Source organism: Microcebus murinus, chromosome 4, assembly GCF_040939455.1.
Source record: "Microcebus murinus isolate Inina chromosome 4, M.murinus_Inina_mat1.0, whole genome shotgun sequence".
Taxonomy (NCBI): domain Eukaryota; kingdom Metazoa; phylum Chordata; class Mammalia; order Primates; family Cheirogaleidae; genus Microcebus; species Microcebus murinus.
Window position 1 is genome coordinate 67,601,993 of NC_134107.1, and position 24,275 is coordinate 67,626,267.

The following is a 24,275-nucleotide window of genomic DNA, read 5'->3' on the forward strand; positions in this document are numbered from 1 at the left end:
ACTTTTACAAATACTTAAAACATTAAAAGTAACCTTTTTGGAAATAATTAAAATCCTAAAAAGAAAACCTGGCAGAAATTCATTTAGAGCTACAAATTATATATATGTTTGGGAGGTGGGGCTACTGAACCCCTTCATAAAATAGAATGTAAATAAATATCAATATTGCAGTCACTAAACAAACTTCTTTTCCAGGCCAGCTATAAGGTAGTCGTTAAGATGGTTTTCATGCAAGGTAGGAGAGAAATAGCTAATTTAAGAATGATCACCAGCAGGCAGAAAATCATTTTAGGAGGAATAGTTGTGAGAATGTTCCTTAGGGAGAAATGATGAGCAATTGAACAAATGAATGGCTGTTGATGAGAGTGGTTAGAATCACAGAACCTCAGGGTTGGAAAGGGCCTGCAAATCAGACAGTTCAACTCTCCCATCTAAAGTCTGAATCTCTTTTATATCTTCCCAAGTCATCCATGCTATCTCCAGGAAGCTCCAACTTGTAAAAGGATTTCTTTAAAATGAACCGGAATCTGTTCTCACACAGCTTTTCTTCCTCTGCCTCATTTCTATCTTTGGGGCCATATTCAACAAGATGGCTCTAGAGAACAGCCCCTCGGACAGCTCTGATTAATTAAGTCAAAGCAAACTAACATGCATGTCATCTTGCCTTTTTTAAAAAAAATTTGAAGTAAGTGGAAATGGAGAAATGTAGAGTATAAACAAACTAGTGCTGAGTCAACGCTTTAAACATATAACCTTTCAGAAAATGCTATAAGCCATGGTACGGTTAGAAAGCCCTCACAAAGCAATGTCAGGCAATTGTGCAGGAGCCCAGAGGTTTAAAGAGACCCAGAGAATTGCCTGCTGGAGATCTGTGGGCACAGGCACGGAGGATGGAGCAGCTCCCTGGAGTTTCAGCCTCATCACTATGACTCCTCCCCACTGAAGGTACAAGAGCCGAAGAGCAGTGGGTTTGATGTCCTCCCCGCCATGCTCCTCCCCAGGCTGTGTTGTCACAGGCTGAGACACATGAGGACCAGTCTTCTCAGGGGCACAAATGTCCCACAGAGTTATTCTGTGGTTTAGCCGACATCTTCCCACTATGGTTTATACTAGCTCAATCACTGTGTCACTTGAATACTTGGCTTTACTGTGGATTTTTATAAGGCATTTTGGCTGTTTGGACATGAGAATGACAGCCCTTTGAGAAATCTGCAGCTTGAGCTAAGTTGGTGACTGCTTTGAATAAGCATTATTCCTAGCTGATTTTGTACCATATCTATTTTCTAGAATATATCCAATTTCTGCTTCTTGAACAACATCTTGGTGCCAAAAAAACATTCCTGGCAAGGAAAGTTCCTCTCTCGTGATGATTAGAAGCTTCTGGGACCTATGATGGAGTTGGCTGTTCTTAAGGCCATTTCTGCTTTTTGAAAGCAGAGCTGCAGGAATACTTGAACGAGAAAGAGCATGATACTCTAGACTTAGGAAACACATACAGAACAAAATATCTGAGTGACTACTGGGAATTGTGGGGCGGGAAACAGGAGTAACTGAAGCAGTAAAAACCACTGTAACTCCAGTCTTTAAACCTTACCAGATGTTTGACAGCTCATATCCTAAGTATCTGAATTTGAGATGGAGGTTTTCAGGTTTTTTTCCATTAACATTTAGAGGTATTACATAGCAGGGATCCTAGCCTAGTAAATGGCCTACTTTATTTGGCTTTCGCCTGGCCTTTCTATAACACTCATTGCTAAATGTTGAATCTCTGGAATAAACCCACTGAGTTTGTAAGTCAGGACATACAGGCTGTTAAGAGAATCTTGCACATGCAGATAGATGCTGGTAAACGTTTCAGGAACACACTGTAAGCATATGCTCTTTCTTATGCCTTGTCACAGTTACCAATTTTGGTAAAACTCTAATATGAGGAGAATGAGAAATTTTAATTCATGTCATCTGTCACCACTGGCAGTTTTCCTGCATATTGACTATCCGGCTTGAATAGCTATTTTGTGAACAGTTTCTGCCCCCCCCCCCTTCTTCTTCCTTCACCTCCACTCCCTGGATAGCTGAAGAACAAACATGCTGGCACGTAAAAGGCATTCTTACCTCCGCTTGCTGGGGATGACCCCCATCTCCTCGCTGTCCCCCTCCAGCGTGACTCTCCTGGCTTGCCACCACTCATCATCAGAGGCGTTGATAACATGTAGAATATCTCCATATTTAAAACTAAGTCCTTGACTTGGCAGCCCACTGTCCTTGCTCTTGTCATAGTCAAACATGGCTCTGGAAGAAATGACCAAAGAGGACATTGTTAGGAATCTCCAGTAACACAGATTTAGGATTCATGGTTTCATATGTTCACTCATCCTCGGAGAATCTGTCATTCATTTGATACCAACTCCCAGGATGACTCCCTGGGTCACAGTCCACATTTCTATAGTTCTAGCCACAAATTGAGGTTAGTTCTTGCTTCTGCTTGGTGGTTACAGGGGCAGTCTATACAGCCCTAAAACTAACGTCTGCTTCTTTTCTTGGAGACCATCAGATGTTATAAGGTGATAATAAGAGATAAGAAAGGCAGTTTACTACCTAATTGAGATTTCTTTCTCCCACTACAAGCAAATGTTAAAAATTACTAAAAGAGAGAGAGAGAGAGAGAGAGAGAGAGTAATAAAGAGATTTATGGCTATCTTTCTGAATGAAGCATTTTGTGTTATAAAAAATCCTCTCAGATGTATCAGCCTGTAGAACTTTCTTTCATAATGAGAAAAAATGGTAACAACTTAAATGTCCATTCATAGGGAACTGTGATTCTTCCACTCACTGAATATTGGGACCATCACTGAAACTGGATGGTTGAAGAGGTTAATGTAATGACCTGAATAAATGTTTAAAATGCAATAAATGAAAAAAAATCTATGTTTGTGTATGTATAGATAAAATTGAATGAACAGTGCCACAAATCTTTTTGCTTTAATATAATGCTAAGCCTACCTCATCAGCGTACTTAACTCTGAGTTATAATTTTTGCTTTTAGCATCAAGTTGCCCCTGCTAGAAAGGATTTGCTGAGCGTTTGTTATGGCCAATGCACTGTGATGTGTATGACTCCTGGCATGAGGGAGTTGGAAGTGGAATCAAAATGATGAACAAGACCTTAGTAATGAGATGTCTTAAGCAAGGGACCATTTGTCACAAGTCCTATATTGTCTGCCTCCTGCTGTATCCCCCACTCTCAAAAATCACTGCTGCACACATACAGCATATGATTTCCCCAGAGAAGTAGATTTTACCATTGGTCTGTTTATTTCCCTTTTGTTTTATTCTAAAAATTTCCTTGGAGTGTAACCACTATGCATGTAAAACTAGCAAGATCTGGGAAACAGATTTTTGTAAAGAATCTGTTTCTTTAGATATTTCCACACTGAGGACCAAATGTGTTTTTTTTTCCTACACAAAAAAGTTACATCTGCTGCCATGGCAACCAAAAAGAGCTGAAGACAGCATCTAGAGCTCTCAAATATGGCAGGAAAAGTTGAATTACTTGGAACACAGTCCCTTCTGCTATTAACTCTGTCTCCAAGAGATGGAATTTGGAGAGAATTTCTGGGTCCAAACTCCCAGAATGAATGATTCTCACCTCAATCATTTGTAACTTGCTTACCAAAGGCCCAGACAAAGCCCCAGGCAGGAAAAGTGGGTTGGGGGAGGGCAAAGACACATTCCTGATGGTGTCACTTCTCTGGCTGAAGTGACACACATGAATTAACATTTCTGAGCCACAGGTTTTTTGATGCAAAATTAGTCTAATAATTACATTCACATGGAGCTACTGTGAGCATTAATGAAATAACACATATGCAGCTCCCAACCCATAGGAGGTACAGAGTGCCTCCTGGTGCAGTGGTTAGGAATATGGACTATTGGAACCACATCCTGGTCCTACTACATCTTATTAGTTATATAGCTAGTTACATGGGCAAGCTACTTAACCTCTCTTAGGCTTCAGTTTCCTTATATACAACATAGTGATGACGATGACAATGATGACAACAGTACCTCCATTATGGAGTGGTTGTATTGCGTGAAATATCACATAAGGTAAATATATGCAAAGCATGTATGGCAGTACCTGGCCCACAGTGACACATGGTAAGTATAACTGATGTTGATGTTATTATCACCCCTTTCCCTTTTGTGCATACTATTAAAAATAAAAATTCTTTCTATAGATTCTCTTCTCTGTACAAAAAAGGGTAAATATAGAAGGCCTGAGACTGCTATCCTTAAAAAGGCCAACTTACAAGGGTGGTCCTTGTCTGACATCTGGGAACTCAGATTTTTGGGAAGGTTCCCACCATTTTCTCATAAGAATGGCTCACTGTGCCTGAACTCTTTGTACAAACAGTATCATTTATGCTAAACACCTGCTTTCCCTTTAGCAGTCTGGAATTGTGGTATATGCCAGGCAGAGGGTGCCCTCAATATAATACCAGGACACTGGGGCTCCAATGAGCTTCCCTGGTAGACACAGCATTTCACACCTATTGGCACAATTTGTTGCTGGAAGAATTAGGTACTTCCTGTGTGACTTCACTGAGAGAAGACTCGTGGAAGCTTGCATCTAATTTCCTCCAGACTCTGCCCCATGTTCCTTTCCCTTACCTGACATTGCTTTGTGTCCTTGTGCTGTAATAAGAGTTCTGTGAACCCTCCTAGTGAATCATCAATCCTGTGGGTTGTCCTGGGGAACCCTAACACACACTCTATGGATTGCAAAGCATTTTCATATGTTACCTTATTTGTGACTCAATCAATTGCTGCAAATAAGGTATGATAGACATAGTGTCATCACTGTTTTATAGATAAGGGACATAGCTAGTGAGGCCTTCTGATTAACTCCACGATACATGGCTCAGTGGCAGCAAAAAAGGACTAGGATTGCATCTCCAGACCCAAGTTCTAGTTCTGTGCTCTTTACCTTGCCCCTCTTCCCCATTCAACCTGGGAGGGATGGTGGTGATGAGGGGTTAAAGATGACAACCACAATGTCTCCCACTATTTATGCTTTTGTTAGGTGGCTTGGCACCTGTAGTCACTGTCTTATTTGACGTCATAACAACCCTAAAGCTAAAAACTAATATCCCCAATTTATAGATGCGAGAAGGAGGCTCAGGAAGTTATGGGGCCTGGCCCAGGTCACCCAAATACATATGATAGAGACTGAATATTAAATGAGACCTGTCTGACTCCAAAATCCACTTTCTTGGCCATTTCATTATATGGCTCAATTTCCCAGGCTGCTGCCTCTGGCCATGTGGCCATGCTCATAGTACCAAAGACTTTTAATCTTCCCTGATCAATTCTCTTCCCTTAATCCTTGAAGCTTAATGATCAATTCTCTTCCCTTAATCCTTGAAGTTCCATTACTGCTTAGCCCCTACTCCAGTATTTCTTATCTCCAAAAGTCCCTGAACTGCTGGCTTGCCTCCAGGTTCCTTCTTGATGTAAAGTGAAAGTAGAGAAGCCATCAGGAAGGATGGAGAATGGAAGTCAAGAAGGCAGGCTCTAGGGCCAGACTGCCCAGGTTTGCAACTTTTTAACTGTGCCGTCTTGAACAAGTTACTTAACATCTCTGGTCCTCAAATTTTCTTAACTATAAAATTGGCATAATAATAGCACTGCCTACCTCAAAGCCTTATGGTGAGGATTAGATGAAATAATATATGTAAAGTATTACAGCACCAGCCTGGCACGAGGTGAGGTCTCCATAAATGTTAGATATTATTGCTATTACAATTGTTATTCTGAAAAATGTACTAGGTTCTGAATCAGGGTGTCTGTGTCCCAATTAGTAGCTGTGTTTTGGATGGCTTGTAAAGACACCTAAAAGGATACCTTTGTATCCTCCGGACCCAGTACGGTGCTGGACACAAAGTAGATCCTCAATACAGGTCTGTGGAGATGTTTCAGATGGCTTTTAAAAACCCTTCTTCTTTGAAGGTCAGCATCCCCATTTGTAAGGAGGTGAGTGGAGGCTGTTCCTGGAGGTCCCTACCAGGCCACACATCCAGTCTACTGTGCTCCATTCTATTCCCAAAAGTCCCTGAGGGGAACTGTCCCACTCCTGCCTTTAGCAATAGGTGTCCTTGTCAAGGAGCTCAGCAACATGCTCTTTCCATGTGCTGAATTCATCTTGGACAATCTGCCCCTCATAGGATTAAATGATTCAGACTTGTCAGGTCCCCAAAACCAAGCAGCTGACACATTTCAGCAGCTTCTGGCTCCTTTGGATATTAATGGATCCTCATGTCTGAGAAAAATGCTACAGTGGCCCATCACCTAATTTAACAAGCCATAAGCTGTTTTTAATTTGCTTTGTGTGCTAATTCATCATAGCAACTTTTATAAAATGCCATTAAGATGCACACTTTCCACCCAGGGTGCCTTTTAACAAGTCCATTAGACAGTGGAATTTGATGCAAATAATGTAACGACTCTCCCATTCCTCCTGCCCCTCCTGAATTTCAATGTGTGATGGCCCCTTGCCAACTGGGGAAGTCTAGTAAGGGAAGGGGGAAGCAGCTGCTTATACTCATTGCTGTGCAAAATGGTTGTGAGATACCTGGGCACCTTACTAAAATAGTGCTTATTAGGTATTATTGTAAAAGGCACTAAGCCTTTTACATTCATTGTCTCACTCAATTTACTAGGTAGGCAAGATAGCATATGGGTTATATGCTAGGTTTCCAAGACAGAAAAGATCTGGGTTTAAGTCCCAATTTTACCATTACTAACTATAAATTTGGGGCATGTTCCTTAACCTTTTAGATGACCACTTTATTGCAGATGATCATTCCCTCATTTAGGAAACACAGATAATAATGGCATTAACCCCAAAGACTGTAGAAGAGATACAACAATAGGATGATGCATGTAATGTGCCCAACACAGGATGAATTCTACTTTGTTATCATTTCTTTATTTTTTCATTTTTTAAAAATATTTAGACATGGTCTCACTATGTTGCTCAGGCTGGTCTCAAATTCCTGGGCTCAAGCAATACTCCTGCCTCAGCCTCCTGAATAGCTGGTGTTACAGGTGCGTGCCACCATGCTTGGCTTCACTTCGTTATTATTTCTGACAACAATCTTGCCAAATAAGTGTTTTTGGTCTTATAAAGATAATGAGGCCAGATGTGGTGGCTCATGCCTGTAATCCTAGCACTTTGGGAGGCTGAGGCAGGAGGACTGCTTGAGGTTCAGGAGTTTGAGACCAATCTGAGCAAGAGCAATACTCCATTTCTATAAAACACGAAAAAATTAGCCACGTGTGGTGGCATGTGCCTGTAGTCCCAGCTACTTGGGTGGCTGAGGCAGGAGGATTGCTTGAGTCCAGGAGTGTAAGGTTGTAGCAAGCTATGATGATGCCACTGTATTCTAGCCAGGTGACAGAGTGAGACTCTGTCTTAAAACAAAATAAAACAAAAATGACACTTAAAGAGCTGAAATAAAAACAAAACAAAACAAACAATAACTAGTAAGTAGTAGAACTTAGACTACAGTAATTTTTTAATAATCATGGTCCTTAAAAGTATTTGTGCTTTTCATGTTGTCCAGAGAATTGAATTTTTTTTACATTACTTTAAGGCTAGGATAGCAGAGAATGATAGAGAACTCCAATAAGAGAACTCCACTAAGAGAGATAATTCTACTAAGAACAGGAAAGTTATTTGATGTGTCTCATGGTTATTGAGGATAACCACTAAGAAGAGAAAACAATTTCCAGTCTTAGAGAGAACTCCATTAAGAATAGGAAAAACTGTTTACTTTGTCTCATGATTATCAGGGATATAGTAGGAGAAATATGCCCCCAACCTATCATCCATACTTCAATCCTCAGAACCTGTGAATATGTTACATTATATTATAAAGGAACTTGCAGATGTGATTAAGGTTGAGGGTCTTGAGAGGGGAATGTTATCCTAGATTATCTGAGCGGACCCAATCTAATCACATGAATCCTTAAAAGTAGAAAAGAAAGGTGAAAAAGTGGGTCAGAGAGATTGGCTTGAGAAGGATTAGGTGCACCATTGCTGGCTTTGAAGGTAGAGGAAGGGGAACACAAGCCAAGGAAAATAGTGATCTTTATAAACTGGAAATCATTCTCAGGTTACAACCAGCAAGAAAATAGGCGCCTTAGTACTACAATCATCAGGAACTGAATTCTGCCAACAATTTGAATGAGCAGGAATTAGATTCTCTCCTAGAGCTTCCAGAAGGGGTATGGCCTGCTGACAGCTGGATTTTATTCTGGTGAGACCTGTAGCAGATCTAAAGAACTATAAGGGTATACATGTGTGTTGTTTTAAGCCATTATGTTTGTGGTAGTTTGTTATGGCAGCACTAGAAAACTAATACTGATTTTGGTACCCGAAGTGGGGTGCCACATAACAAATGGCTAAAAATGTAGTAGTGGCTTTGGAATTGGCAGTGGGCAGAGGCTGGAATAATGTTGAGGAACACAATAGAAAAAGCCCAGATTGCTTTGAACAAACGGTTTGCAGAGAAACAGACTTTAAGGGGGCTACCAGTGAAGCTTCAGACTTCTTACAGAAATCTAGATTTAAAGGATACGAGGGATGAAAGCTCAGAAGGAAATGAGGAGCATTCTATTAGAAACTGTAGAAAAAGGATCCTTGTTATAGAGTAGTAGAAAACTTAGTGGAATTATGCTCTGCAGTTATGTGGAAAAAAAAAATCTTTGGGGGCCAGAAGGTGAAGTGTGGTATGAAGAATAATGGTTTCCCAAAGATGTCCATGTCTTAATCTCTAGAATCTAGACTCTCTAGAACCTTATATGGCAAAAGAAACTTGCAGATGTGATTAAGGTCAAGGGTCTTGAGGTGGGGAGATTATCCTGGATTATTTGGTTGGGCTCAATCTAATCATGTGAGTCTTTAAAAGTGGAAGAGAACTACTAGGCATCTACCCAAATGATAAAAAGACATTCTATAATAAAGACATCTGTGCTCAAATGTTTATGGCAGCACAATTCACAATTGCAAAGACATGGAAACAACCCAAGTGCCCATCAACACATGAGTGGATTAATAAAATGTGGTATATGTATACCATGGAGTACTACTCAACTACAAAAAACAATGGTGATCTAGCACCTCTTGTATTATCCTGGTTAGAGATTGAGCACATTCTTCAAAGTGAGGTATCACAAGGATGGAAAAATAAGCACCACATGTACTCATCATCAAATTGGTACTAATTGATCAACACTAAGGTGCTCACATGGTGGTAATGCTCACTGGGTGCCAGTTAGGTAGTGGGGTTGGAAGAGTGGGTAGGAGGGTAAACCCACAGCTAATGGAGACGGGGAACACTGTATGGGGGAAGGACACACTTGTGGTCCTGGCTTGAGCGAGGCAAATGCATTTCATGTAACCAAAATGTTTGTACCCCCATAATATCCTGAATTAAATTAAAAAAAAAAGGCAATATGAAAAGGGCTTGAGTGTCATTGCTGGATTTGAAAATGGAGGAAGGAAATTTATTATAGCAGCAATGTAACACTAATACCAAGGACAGAAACAACATGATTTAATAGAAGGGCAGGTAGAAGGTAAAGGGCACCGATTTGATGATCCTGTCGGAAGATTTTTTGGAATAAAAACAACTACTTAACAACAACAACAACCTACTGAGTGCCTATTGTTGGCCAGGCCATGTGCAAAGTACCTTTATTTTACCTAATTTCATCTCATTGACTCCCTGTAAACAGTTTGATATATAAGTATAATTATTTCCACTTTTCAGACAAAAAACTTAAGGTTGTAATTTCTTATACTTCACCTAATTCTCACAAAACCCCTATGAGATAAATAGAATTTTTCTTATTTTCAGATAAGGAAGCTGAGGCACAGAAAAAGCAGAGTTCTCCTCCTCTAAAGTTGCAAGTCACTCTGCTCTTGCACCTCTCCTGGGGGGCCTATAACTCCTAGTCTTGAATGGAATACGTCTTGCCTCTTTTACTAGATCAGAAACTACTGAAGGTCAGGAACTTCCAGATCCAGCCACAGCACAAAGTCTTTGCAAATGCATTTATAAATGAACAAGTGAATCAACAAATCCTTCCCTTCTGTGCTGCGAACTTGTTTGGGCTGGAGAGGCCTTTGTTTCCATGACAACTTTAAGACCCAAGAAGCAGAATGCTTCGACCCAATTTCCTTAGTCTCTTGAAGTTGAGGCATTTGCTTGATTAGAGGAGAACGAGTCCTCACCTTTCTATGCAGCAAGAAAAAGAACAAAAGCAGCAGAAGATAAAGTCTTCTGCTCTCTGCTCCATCCCACTGTGCCTGGCATGGATGGATGTGATCCATTTTCATATTAAGGTAAGCAGCTATGACTAGTGCAAAAAGCATAGATGTTGGAATAAAGAGACACACATCCAAGTCAGTCTACCTCTTTCTAGCTGAGTGTCATTGAGAAAATAAGTGGAGTGATCTGAGCTTTAATCTATAAAATAGGGTTAATCATTCCTATATCTCATCTATTTGCAGAGATTCAATGAGATGACATAGGAAAAGTATTTCACACAATAACTGTAACCAATATTTCTTTTACTTCACCTCTTTCCTACTCTGGAGATGAACAAAGTGTTATTTCCACTAATATTGGAAGGGGAATGAAATATGGATGGTATCACTTAAATGTGACATAAAAATACATATGCAGTAAACTTCCTCAAAATATTTTTTCACTAGAGAGATATGGGAAAGGATGCTGGACTAGAAACAGAGGGATCCAAACTTTAATTACTCTTGTTTGAAGAATCAGAATTTTCCATTTGTTTTCTCTTCTTAAAAGCATTCATTCACCTACTCATGCATTTAGTGAATAAATACTTCAAAAACAGAGACCGTAGCAGGAGCCTACTTGGGAGTCTGAGGCAGGAGTATCTCTTGAGCCCAGGAGTTTGAGTCCAATCTAGGAAACATAGCAAGATCCCTGTCTCTAAAAGAAAAAGAACACAGACACAAAAAGACAAAAAACAGAGGAAGCACCCTGTAAGTAGAAAGAACCTTGGATGGAGATAAAGATGAAGGGTTCTAGTTCTGGCTTCTACATAATCCCACTGTGTGATCTTGAGTAAATTTCTTAACCTCTATGGCCTTTGGCTTCTGTATAATTAATAGACCAAAAAAAATTCTCTAGGGTGTATTCAACAATGACCTGAAAGATACCCCTCAAAATGCAGACATTATTCCCATTTTGTTTTTGTTTTTTTTTGTAAATTTAAAATTTTTAGAATTAATTTAATATTATATATACTTTAATTTTATATTTGTACTTCTTGCTCTATGGGATGATTGAGTTTATAATAGAATTATTCCCATTTTGTAGAAGGGAAGATTTATTACATTCCATGGATTATATCACATGGGTTATGGCATTTAATCATTTATAACCTTATAAAGCAGATTTGTACTCTTTAAAGACACTCTTTTCATTGCTTGTCTTTCCATGTTATGAGGGTGTTGGGAAGATGTCAGTTTCTACTGTACCCAAGGAATCAGGCAGTCACTGTCATGGCTGAAGATAGAACTAACTGGGCACTAATCAGAGGTCCTTACAGCCTGGGCCTCCCTGCAGTTGTGGCATTTTGAGTATAATCAGGGAAGAAGCCTCACTTCCAGGGACAACAAACTCCCTCTCTTTCTGTCTCTCCTTCCCCCGAGTCTCCAATGCTCCCAATTTCCCAGGGGGACATGGTGTGAGCAGATTTCTCATGTCCAGAGGCCTCTGTGTTGATCATTTCAGACAACTCATCATCAGAGTGTCCAGGGACGGGACCCACTGCAGCCTGCCTTCTCTCTCAGGGTGTCCTAGCAGCCTGTCAGGTTGGTTTATGCTCCAGTGCCGACTGACAAGTCTCCCATCTGAGAGAAGCAGAGGCAAATCTGAACCTGCCCAAAGGCGGAGCTCACTGGACCAGGACAAATGGTACCTCGGGTTTCAGGCTTGGGAGAGGCTGTAAAGATTAATTGTCTTAAAATCATTGTCCTTTCTCCCAAATGCCATCAGCTGGCTACTCAGAAAATGAAATATGGGAAAGAGACCATGGCTGGGATAAGCAGCCCAGGGTTTATGATAGTTTTAAGAGCTCTAATGTTCTGGCCCTGTGCATTAGGCAATCAAGACATGTTAATCAAGATAGCTCAGAGAGACTGATACAGCCCTGCTGGTAACCTTTTATTTCTGATCTGAGCTAAAAATGTAGATCAAGCTTTGATATTTACCTTTCAGGGTCTTACCGCCACTAATTAATAAGTTTGAAGTGGAGAAAAAGAATAAATATCCTGACATGGAATTTCATTATTGCTGATACACAATTATCATCCAGACATATAAGTTTACGTATGCATGACTCGTGTAAATATCATGAGACAGTGACATCAGATAGTCCTGGATTCAAATATTAGTTTTGCCATTTTAAGCAGCTATGTGATTTTTAGCAAATTTCTTCATATCTCTGTACCTGAGTTTTCATATTTCCAAAACGAGGGGAAAGAATCCCTGTTTAATAGGGTCCTGATGAGAATTACACAGGTAAGAATCCAGTAGGTATTCGATATTTGTTAATTGAGCCTAAAATATATTTTCCCCTGTAAATTCCATCTCCTGGTTCTAGTGTTGCACAACTAAATTTGTTTAATTTGCATCAATAAATTAAGCCTACCTCTGTTTTCCAATGGCACTTTCTTTGTAAATGTTTACTGATTGACAAATGAAATCTACAGGCATGGTGCCTGGCTCAGAGGAGGTGCTGGATAAAGTCCACTTTACTCATGAATATATGAAAAATGTGAGAAAGACATCCAAAACCATTTGATACGGCTGCCCCAAATCCTTAGTGCCATCATAGTGGTGACTTGCTAGGATCAGTAATGAAATTCACACACCACGATATCACACTATTGGGCAACCACTTCAGCCTCCCTCAATACCGAGTATGTTATTTTGTCTATGATTTTTCAGAAATATGGATGGGGACTACAGGCTGGATTGTGGCAGGAGAACTGAAATTAGGGAACCTGCACCTCAAAATCTCACATATCCCCATAAAGTTTCTTTCCTATTATCACCTGTTGAATGAAGAGACAGAGAGAACAAATGATTACTCATCCAGGTAAAAAGATTGACTTCAACATGTAACAAAACTTCCACACATGGAAATAAGATAGTAGTCATTTACATATTAAATGTGATGTTATTTACAGAGTATCCACTATGTGCTAGGCACTTTATTGTTTGCTGGGGACTCAACAACAAACAAAAAGTTTGCTTCGTGCCCTCAAGGAACTCGACATTTCATTGAGAATATAGGTAAGGAGGTGAATTCATTGAGCCACTCATTTATTTTTCACTCAGCAAATACTAACTGAGCATTTACTATGTACCAATGAAGATTCTAGGAGTTTGGGTTCTATCAGCACACGAAAACAGATAAAAATTCCTGCCTTCATTGAGCTTACATTGTAGTGAGAAAATGGGCAAAAAACAATAAACGTAATAGATAAGCAAACAGTACGATAGGTTAGGAGTTGATAGTTGCTATGGAAAAATTTAAAGATATAGCAGGGTAAGGGGGATCGGGATTGGGGTATGGAGCAGGGCTGTGGTGGTAGTGAAGGTGCATTTTTAATGGGTTGGTAAAGGTAGGACTCACTGGGAAGGGTACCAGTGAGGCAAGGCTTGAAGGAGGCGAAGGAGTTAGTCATGCAGGCATCTGAGGAAAGAGTGCTCCAAAAAGAGGGAACAGGTAGAGCAAAGGCCCTAAATATAGTTACAATTGAGTCCAATAGCTGCTGTGTTAGAATTAGTGTGCGGTGCTTCAGGATGGCAGAGCAGAAACCCTCATCTTTGCTCAGAAGGAAGCTGATGAATGAAGGGACAAGGAGGAGCAGCACACCTGCCCACTCTACCCTACTAAACAGCCTTGTCCTTCAGGCATCCTCCTAATGGGAGCCTCCTCTGTGATAACAGTAATCTCATGTTTCTGAGGGCTCAGCTCCCTTCCCTCAGCCTCTGCCTCTTCCTACTTCTCCTTGGAAGCATGTACATGAGGTGGGCCACCAAATATTTTCTCTTCTCTCAGACACACAACCGCAACTTACACAGTGCAGATGGAGTTTTTTGGCTAAGAATTTTTCTTAACATTGTTAAGAAAGTAGAAGCATTGACTGATATTAAACAAACAAACAAACGAAACCATAAAGCCATTCTTCACATTTCAATCCATTCTTTGAAACTCACAGATTTCTCTGGGAACCCTTCCTGAGTCTATCCAGAGAGGGTTATTTCTTCCCTTTTTCATGCCACGTTGCTACCTTGTACGTGGTCTTATTCTTGCACTTAGCAGGCTACATTTCATTTGATTTGCCTGTAGGTGTATCTTTCCTTCTAGACTTCTTGGCTCCTGAGGGCTAGGGGGAGTCTTTTTTATCTCTGTATCCCTTGCACAGAGCACAGAGGAGGAGAGGAGGTGCTCACAAAATGAAGCTAAATTGAACTGAACTAAATTCAGAACCCTAATTGTCTGACTTTCAGAAAATTACTTCATCCTTTGGATCTCTTGTAGTTTCCTCATCTATAAAATGGGATTAAAATACTGTATTTCATCAATTTTAAGATGCACTTTTTTCATGTTCATATCGACAGTCAGGATGTTTCTTAACTATCAATGCCATCTCCTACTTTAATTGGCAGCATTGTTCCTTTCTTGGTGACACACAGGGCACGTCTTATAAATAATGACAACCTAGATTCAGTGAAACCTGTTAGGAACCATCTCATGAGCTGTTGTAAGGATTAATGAATTATAGATTTATTGTAGAATAACAGAAAAGCCCTCAGATTTACCTGGCACAAAGTAAGCAGTGTGTGTGTGTGTGCTTGCTGCTGCTATTGTTGTGTTGTTACATATTGTGGGTCACTTGGAGTCACCACATTGCTCTCCCTTCTTGTACATATTTTTTGCATACTCTTATAGTACTATTTCCTCAGTGACTATTCAAAAAGTGCTGATAGGTCAAATACTGTGCTGCAGTCTGACTTTTGCTCAGTAAGAGTTCTGTTTAGCAGCTCTAATTGAGTGAAATGTCTGTAGGAAATCTGCTTAGCTTTTCCTAATAATTCAGAAATTTAAAGGGGGGAAAAAAACTAAAGATATCCAGAATATTAGTGTTTATTCTTTTAGTGTATATAGTTCATGTGAATATTATAAGTATTTTATTCCAGTAGCATAATCTTTTAATTTTAGTACTAAAGTTTTCAAACTGGGGCATTCTTCTATACACCTAGTGTAAGTCATATATACAGTCATGTATTTGTTCATTTATTGAACATCTACTACATGCTTGGCAAAAGAATAATGAAAAATGTCAGCCATACCTGGAAGCACTTCTCATTTCTACTACTTACTTGCTTCGTGGCTATAGGCAAGGTGCTTAAATTCTGTTTCCTATTCTGTAAATTAAAGACTAATCCTGGCTGACAGACACTGTTGGGATTAATTGAGGTAACTTATGTAAAACTCTTATGCACTAGGGAGTCTGGTGCATAGATACATGAAAAATTGCAAGATAATATATACTGGAACAGAAAACTATGTTGCAACTCAACTTTTGTGAGACATAATGATTTAGTGTAAATTTGCATTTATTTTAATATTGCTCTATTTAACACTTATCTGGCCCTTATGCAGTTCCAGATCTTGGGCTAGTGGTTCTATTGTCAGTAAATGCTAGGGGAGCTGGAAGCAGAGGACATTCCATGTGGGCTAGACTGACTGAGCAGTGGGCCTTGCTCTTTTCCATGCTGTTCTCTTTCCACTTGGTAAAGTGATCAGACAGTCCTATGGGACTGCTCTGAAAACAGCCAATACAGCATAACTTTTAGATACTTGGAACCATGCAATTATGCCTTCAGTCATATTCAGTAAATGCCCATTATGTGCCAAACACTATGTTAGGTATTGGGGATACAGTGGTGAGTAAGAAAACAAGGCCACTTTTGGAAGTTAGAGGGAAGGCAGATATAGAAGAAATAATTACCAGTATGATACATTGTAAAAAAGCAATTGGGGGCCGGGCGCGGTGGCTCATGCCTGTAATCCTAGCACTCTGGGAGGCTGAGGCGGGCGGATTGCTCGAGGTCAGGAGTTCGAAACCAGCCTGAGCAAGAGTGAGACCCTGTCTCTACTATAAATAAAAAGAAATTAATTGGCCAACTAATACATATATAGAAAAAATTAGCCGGGCATGGTGGCGCATGCCTGTAGTCCCAGCTACTTGGGAGGCTGAGGCAGGAGGATTGCTTGAGCCCAGGAGTGTGAGGTTGCTGTGAGCTAGGCTGACGCCACGGCACTCACTCTAGCCTGGGCAACAAAGCGAGACTCTGTCTCAAAAAAAAAAAAAAAAAAAAGCAATTGGGCAAATAATCCATAAGATTATACAGTGGAAAGAAACAAACTATTCCAGGGGCCTGGGTCAGGAAGGCTTCCAGGAGGAGCTGTCCAATCTGAGAGCTGCAGGAGGAGCAGTGTGGGCAGAGGGAGCAGCACATGCAGTAGGAAATAGCAGGTGGTGAACCTGAAGGAAGACCAATGTCCTGGACAGGCCAAGATGAGACCAAAGGGAAAGGAAGAGGCTAGGTCAGGAAAGGTCCCGTAGGTCTTATGAAGGATACTTTCTCCTCCTCAGAGTGATGAGAAGCCATTGGAGGATTTTAAACAGGATAGTGCGATGATCAGATTTGCACTAAAAATAGAACTCTCTGGCTTTAGGGTGGAGAATGGTTTGGAGAGCAATAGATTGGGCATGACAGCATGCTGAGGTCCCAGGTAGTAGGCTAAGGTAGTAATCTAAATGATGACAGTTGGCTTAACTTGGCTAGGGTGGTGGCAATAGGATGAACAGAAGTTCCAAATATTTACTTTGATCAATATCTATTTGTCAGTCTGTATATCTCTCTCACCATGATCTATGTTCAATGCTTTCAAAGTTTTATTAGCAGAATAAACAATTTTTTTTGCTTTCAAAGAAAGCTTCTAGAACTTCAGTCCCCAGTCCCCAGGCTAGACTAGGCTACAGAGCTCTGCTGCCCACACCACAACCCACTGCTCCCATCCATCGAAAAATTGTCTTAGGAACAGTGAGGGGAAGGGGGGAGGCCACACCGCAGGAGGTGAGTGGCAGGCAAGCAATGGAAGCTTCATCTGTATTTACAGCCAACCCCCATCGCTTGCGTTACCTCCTGAGCTCTGCCTCAGCCCCTCCTTTCTCCTCCTATCCATTGAAAAATTGTCTTCCATGAAACTGTTCCCTGGTGCCAAAAAGGTTGGGAATTCCTGTTCTAGAAACATAACAATAAAACCTTTGGTTGAAGATGGGAAAGAGAAATGGCTTCTTTTCTACTCCAACTACACAGCAGCACTCAGACCCCTAAAAGAACTTTGGGTCTCCTTATATCACAGCATGAAAACCTTCATTCTAGTACTCTAGTTCCTAAACTTTTTTATGAAGAAAACTTTATTTTCTTTTATTAATGTCATGACATCTCCAAAACCACTTCCAATCTCACAGATGTCCAGTTGCTTTCAAAATGAAGGGTTGATGGAAATTGTCCTTGGAGCACTTTTAGCAAATTTAACAAGGTCTCCTTGAGATAACTAGAGAAACACTAGGGTGTCCCAAACTCTAATTACAGGAACTCTGCAGGATGGAATTGTAATTAGTCTTCACAAAAAGTAACCACAGCCACTTAACAGAATTCAATTCAATAGATATTTATCGCATGTGTTCTGAGAAGGCTCCTTTCTGTCCACAGAGGTTGTTCAGAAGCAGATGACAGTTCCTTGGAAGAAGAGAAATCTTGTTAGAAGTTCGACCCATTCATAGAGAACAAGAGAAAGCTCCCAGGAGGAAATCAATAGCACATGCATCCAGCAAAGTATGTGTATGGACTGGGACCAATTTGATAGGTTAAGAAACATTTCTATGAAGAGGAGGAAAAGAATGAGAGTGATTTCTACTTGATACTGTTTTTGCATGTTAGCAAAAGCTGGGCTTTCATAAAGAAGCAAATGGGAAAACCAACTCTAAGCTGGTCAATCAGCTTTGATAGAAGTGTGTAAATTGGGGGGGAAAGCATGAGAGGAATTCAGTCACACTAGTTATTCCTACAAAAGTCAGTATCTGGCAAGCTGGGATGACATCTGGGACAATGAATGGACAAGGAACAAGAGTTAAGAGGCATTCTGGCTACTGGGCTGAGCCCTGGCCAGTGACCCTTTAAACCAGCAAGATCCATAGCCCTACTCAGTAGCCCATAATATGAAGCCCTTTTCCATTCCATAGTCCCTAATTTAGTGATTATAACAATTGTCTGGGGACCATCTTAGAAGTGGCCCAGGTCCTTTACTTGATTTCCATCTGCTTTCTCTTCTCATCTGGGTCCCAGTATGTATTGTTTCTCAACTACCTCAAATAGTGTGCTCAGTGCTGAAAGTAAAAGATGACTGAGATAGTATCTCTGTGCTCATATAATTTATCTCTAGCAGGTGAGACAGCACTGTAAGCAAATCAATTGTATTTAGAGTTTGTTAAATGAAATGGTAGAAGTATGTACAATCTATAGAGAAAACCACGGTCTGTCCACTCTGAATGATGAGATGACAATCTCCTACTCTGTTAGAACCCAAGCTGCTTCTGATGGTACCAGGGGTTAACCACAGAGCAAAAGGAAAATATTCTGTAACCCAAGCTTTGGATGGTAACTTTTAAAGTTAGAATTTCATCTGCCTTTAGGAATTTCCCATTACCTCCAATTTTAGCAGATATTTGATACAAGTTGCAAAGAAATATTAATCCTCTAGGCTCTGCATCATGGACATACATTTGTCCAGTGTGCTTCCTGTCTTGAATCAAAGGTTAGAAATGATCGATAAATGAAACTTGCAAACAGGCTTATGTTGTTGTAGGTGTTTCATCATTGAGTTTTAGGCATAACAGCAACTGGCAGTAGAATAATTAGGAAAGATGAATACTTGATTCCCATCAAATTTGCCAAAAAGAAAGCAGGTATTAGGTTTTAAAGAAATGCCCTATAGACTAGTAATTTGGGGTAGCAGGGAGGAGGATTTCCTGTTTTACAGATGCATAAGCATCCTAAGGGAACCAACTTGTTATGAAGTTAATCAAGGTAGACTGTTTGGCAAGGAAGAGGCTCATTGCCTAGGACAGATTTAGATCAATTCTGGCAGGAAGGAATATCCACAAGGAGCCTTTTTCAATTTCATTTAATCAGTTAGAGAACATACAGTTACCAACTCCAAGTGGGGGGAGGATATGGAAATCTATAAAATAGGCAGAGAAGTATATATTCAAGTGAAGTAATTTGCTTGATAATTCTTAGAGATGTGGGCTTTTTTGTAATTTTTGGTACAGTGACATAGTTCGTTCATGATTTCTCCAAATTGGTTCTAGTCATAGTCCCTTACTTAGTCCAAAGTCTCCCATTTGGATTTATAATGTTTCTTTGCTATTCTCTGTCTCCCTCTGCTCTCAACTTTTGTTTTCAGAACCTGATACATTTAATAAATCTTTTTGGTGGCTTTAAATAATTTCCAGTAGTATTGTTTTAAAAAACATGTCAGAAGTTTTTTTCTTTTCTTTTATTGTTGACTTCTATCAATCTTTTTAGACATATGACATAAAAATATAAGTTATGCATTTTTTTCAGGCAAAGATGCCTTAGTCACCTATTATCTGACAGTATGAGGTTCAAGAGGAGGAGGAAATGAAGATGGAAACTAACAGCTGAATGACTGCCATTGGTTACCTACTAGAATAGGCATTTCACATATGTTGGTACCGACTAATAACAGTGCTATGAATTTGTTATTATTCTCCCATTCTACAAATTAAGAAAAATGGTGTTCACAGACATTAAGTGATCTCCCCATGGTCGCCTAGCATGTAAATGGAAAAGTTAGGAATTAAACCCAGGTCAGTTTGTTTTTCTCTTGTGTCCAGACTTGCCTCTGTTATCTCTGTCTCTGTAGGATATCTTTTCTCCCAGAGAGGAGGATCACATCATTAGCCCTCAGAAGCTGACTGATTAAAGCTCCTACTTTCATAATAACATCCATTTACTTAGCATACATGAATTAACTCCCACAACATGCAAAATTCCAGAGGTAGATCCTGTGTGTGTTTGAGTAAAACCTGGCCCTCTCTATCAACAAGATTCTAGTCTAGTGTGGTAGATAATCATTTGCACAAATATTAGGACATGACATACTGTAAAGGGCACAAAAGAGAATGATAAACAACATGCAGCTGACCTAAGTTGAAGAAGAATAAGTAACATTAATTTCAATTATGGGGCACCAGAGAAGGCTTCATGGAAGAGGTGGCATTTGTGGCAAGCCTTGAGGAATGCATATAACTTGGCCAAAGAAAGTCGAAAATGAAGAACCTCAGAGCTCTTGTGTGAGTCACTGTTACTGCAATATTTTAGGCATTTTACATGTAGTCAAACTTAACTCGTTACTGATGTATGATGAAATTAGAAGAAATTGCTGAGAGAGAGTATAATAGGGGAGGGAGAATGATGGGGGCTGAACCTTGGGGAGCACCTACATTTGGAGGAGAAGTCCAAGAACTCGGAGAGTTGAGAGTCAAAGCTAGAGTAAAGGTAAATAGTTTGTGTGAGTTTGTTGGGGGAGTGGATGGGGGAAGGTAATGGGAATTCTATCTGGTCTAAAACCTCTGTTTCTAGAAATGAGAAACAAATGGCTGATTAGGGAGCCACTAAAAACTGGAATGATTCAGGCTACTCTCAAAGCAGAAGATTAGGTTACACATCCAACGTCTGCACCCATCTTTCCAGTCAGTTCATTGCGCCACCTCTTCTGAGGTAGAATGATCAGAGATGGCCTTCCACATGGAAAGTAAAGTCAAGAGTGGGAACAAAGGTGTTCTCCCACAGATAAAACAGGGTTTTTGATTATAGTCACACTTAAGAACAAGTCCTCCTTAAATTATATTTTTACCCTGCATTTGGCATCATAAATGAACGTGTCTTCTCTGTTCTAGCAGAGGCTAAGTGAAGCCCCAAACCTGCCTGTCAGTGATTCAGAGGGGTTAGTAGTGAACACTATGTGTTGCCCACTCCCTATCCCCTCTGCTCTACCTGTGTGTGCCGCATCCTGCAGACTTCATGAAAGGATGGCATTTCTGGTAAACTGTCTAACAGAGAAAAAAAAGGAGAAAAATCACAGCAGGCAACTGCCCCTTTGTTTGCTTAACCACCTGTGGCTTAACTTGTTTTTTTCATGAGCTTGTTTTACAGAACTGGAAGAGTACTGAGCAGACAGAAAGGGGCACGTAGCTCTCCTCCACATCTGCCAGAGCACAGTCTGAGAAGTCTGATAAAGCCAGTCTAGCAGAGAAGAAAAAACGCAAATTGCCTACTGTTATCACTTGCAACAATAACTGCTCTATCCTTTATCCCAATAAAAAGCCCGAACCTCTTATCCTTGGGCCCGGCGGCACTTCTTCTTTTTTTTTCTTTCATGCCCTGCCCTTTTTTTCTCTTGAAAAGTAAAATAAACTTCTTGCTTCAAATCCTAATCTTTGTGTCACGAATTCTTTCTCTTAAGAGTTCCCATCCTAACACTTCAGATCCTGGCTCTGGCAGCCATTTGTGAGGAGATCTCACTAAGTTCTGCAGGGAAAGAATAATTTTGGTTTTCCTTAAAGATTGTGATCTCTATTATTTGTATTGAAGCTTAGTGGCAAGGATTTCCCAGAAACTCAAATCTGTTTGTTAAATATTATATTTAAGAATCACACATGGTGCTGGCAGTTGCTGACAAAGCACTTCCACATGTGTTATTCAGTCTTCATCATAGTCCTCTGGAATAAGCAATTTTACTCCCTTGGATTTACCCTGAGACCCAGAGAAGATGATGAAGAGAAGGTAAACGATGATGACAGTATTAATATAAATAGCTATCACTTACTGAATTACCACTAAGTACCAGGCACAGCAGGAGGAACATAAATTTTTTTTTTCTAACATTCACAACAATCTTGCAAGGTTGGACTCGGTATTCCCATTTTGTAGATAACAAAACTGAGATTCTAAGAGTTGAAATGACTTAAAGGTCACTCAGCTAGTAATTGGGCGAGTCAATATTCAAACTGAGGCCTTGTGGCTTGTACATTAATTGAACCTGACACTAAGGGAGCATCTGTGGTGTACTGAGACTCATCCCCTTGCTGCATTTCCTGTAACACAAATGTCAGAGCTGACACTGTGATGCCCCAGGGAGCTACCATTTACCCCTATCTACACTGGGGAATTGTTAGATGGTGAAGATAATAGTACAGACATTCAATCCTTGTAAGACGGCTGAGCTAGAAATTACAAGGCTGTAATTGGTGATCATTATTAAGGCTTTTATTTGAATAATGAGAAGAATGTTTAAATAACAGGGAAAATGATAGCATTTAATTGGTTTATTTTTATTATGCCAATAGAATTATCTTATATTGTTTCTACGTAAATGGGAGTGCAATTTATTACCATATGTATTTTCAGCATATTGAAAGAATATATAAGGAAAACAAGACAACTTGGTAAGGTTTAAGTAGGTTTTTCCTTTTTTAAAAAATATTTTGGTATTCTTTCATGTTTCTTTTTATTCTCATTAGAAATCCAGGATAAACTAACACGGACGAAATCTGTATAGCAAAGTCTACTTCTTCACTGTTCTTGAGTATCATACTAATTTGCATCTAGTCTTTAGGATCTCCTCAGTAGGTTGTACCCTCTACATGGAGAGTTGGTAGTAATGTTTTTGTTTTGTTTATTTTCCCCCAATTCTTTATTTTTGGGTTTAACTTGAAACTTCTAAATTAAATGTTTTTTGATCATCCTCTTCTTGAAACCTTGTAGGGTCTTTTTTTTTTTTTTTAAGACAGAGTCTTGCCTTGTTGTCCAGGCTAGAGTGAGTGCCGTGGCATCAGCCTAGCTCACAGCAACCTCAAACTCCTGGGCTCAAGCGATCCTCCTGCCTCAGCCTCCCGAGTAGCTGGGACTACAGGCATGTGCCACGATGCCCGGCAAATTTTTCTATATATGTTAGTTGATCAATTAATTTCTTTCTATTTATAGTAGAGACGGGGTCTCACTCTTGCTCAGGCTGGTTTCGAACTCCTGACCTCGAGCAATCCTCCCGCCTCGGCCTCCCAGAGTGCTAGGATTACAGGCGTGAGCCACCGTGCCTGGCCTTGTAGGGTCTTTTAAATAAAATCTAAAGGAGTTTGGGATACTTGAATTGCAGAAGAAAATGGTAAGACACAACTTTCCATAAAAGTTAATGATGGGAGTGGGGAGTATGATTATATTAAGAGCTACTTTTATGTAGCAACTACTAGGTGCTGGGTACTTCACAGCCACTTGCTAAGTACTTTGCTAAGTACTTCACAGCCACTATCTTGAGTTCTCACAGGAATCCTACAAGGGAGTAGTAGCCTATTTTTATTATTATCCTTGTTTTATAGATGAGGAAATTGAAGTCTAGACAGGCTTCAGTCAATATTTATCTGATTAAAAATGGAAAAAATAGAGCTTATCTTACAGGGCCGTGGTGAGGACTAAAAAAGATTGTATTTACTGAGTCCTTGGCATGGTGTAGAGTTGTTGTTTAAATTAATACTCATCTTATTTTGATTTCCCTTTCAATATTAGTCTCAAGCACTTCACTGTCTTCAAAGCATTTCAGTTCTTGAAATACTTCTGTTTGAAAGAAAACTGACAATTACATGATTCACTGTTTTGATTTAGTTTATCAAATAGAAGATAATTGGTCTGTTTGCCAGAATTTCTTGATTGCTCACCATGGACCTGTTCCAACGTATTCTTGGAAATTAGTAATATAATCCTAATTATTTATGTTTTGGGGTTTTCCATGATAAAGTCATTGGCAAATATGACCACTTTGGGTAGATTAAATTTCAAATGTATGAATGTCCTCTTGTAACAAGGTTAGATATTAGTTTGGAGTTCTTTTTTAACTTCCACTCAATCATTTAGAATATGAAATTCATTAGTTGAAAATTAAAAACATTCACAAGTGTCCTGAGATATCATGGATAGGAGTAGGATAGAGTGCACTGGAATG

General features: G+C 39.8%; 1 protein-coding gene across 23 annotated transcripts in view; it reads right to left on the reverse strand.

Annotated features, from left to right (window-relative positions):
• The window catches only part of DLG2 (discs large MAGUK scaffold protein 2), a 1,870,454-nt gene that overhangs the window by 73,774 nt on the left and 1,772,405 nt on the right, over positions 1-24,275 (reverse strand). For all 23 annotated transcript variants that reach the window (XM_076002367.1, XM_076002386.1, XM_076002368.1 and 20 more), the window contains one exon: positions 2,113-2,289. In XM_076002367.1, the coding sequence (XP_075858482.1) occupies positions 2,113-2,289 (177 nt within the window). The remainder of the gene's footprint in view (positions 1-2,112; positions 2,290-24,275) is intronic.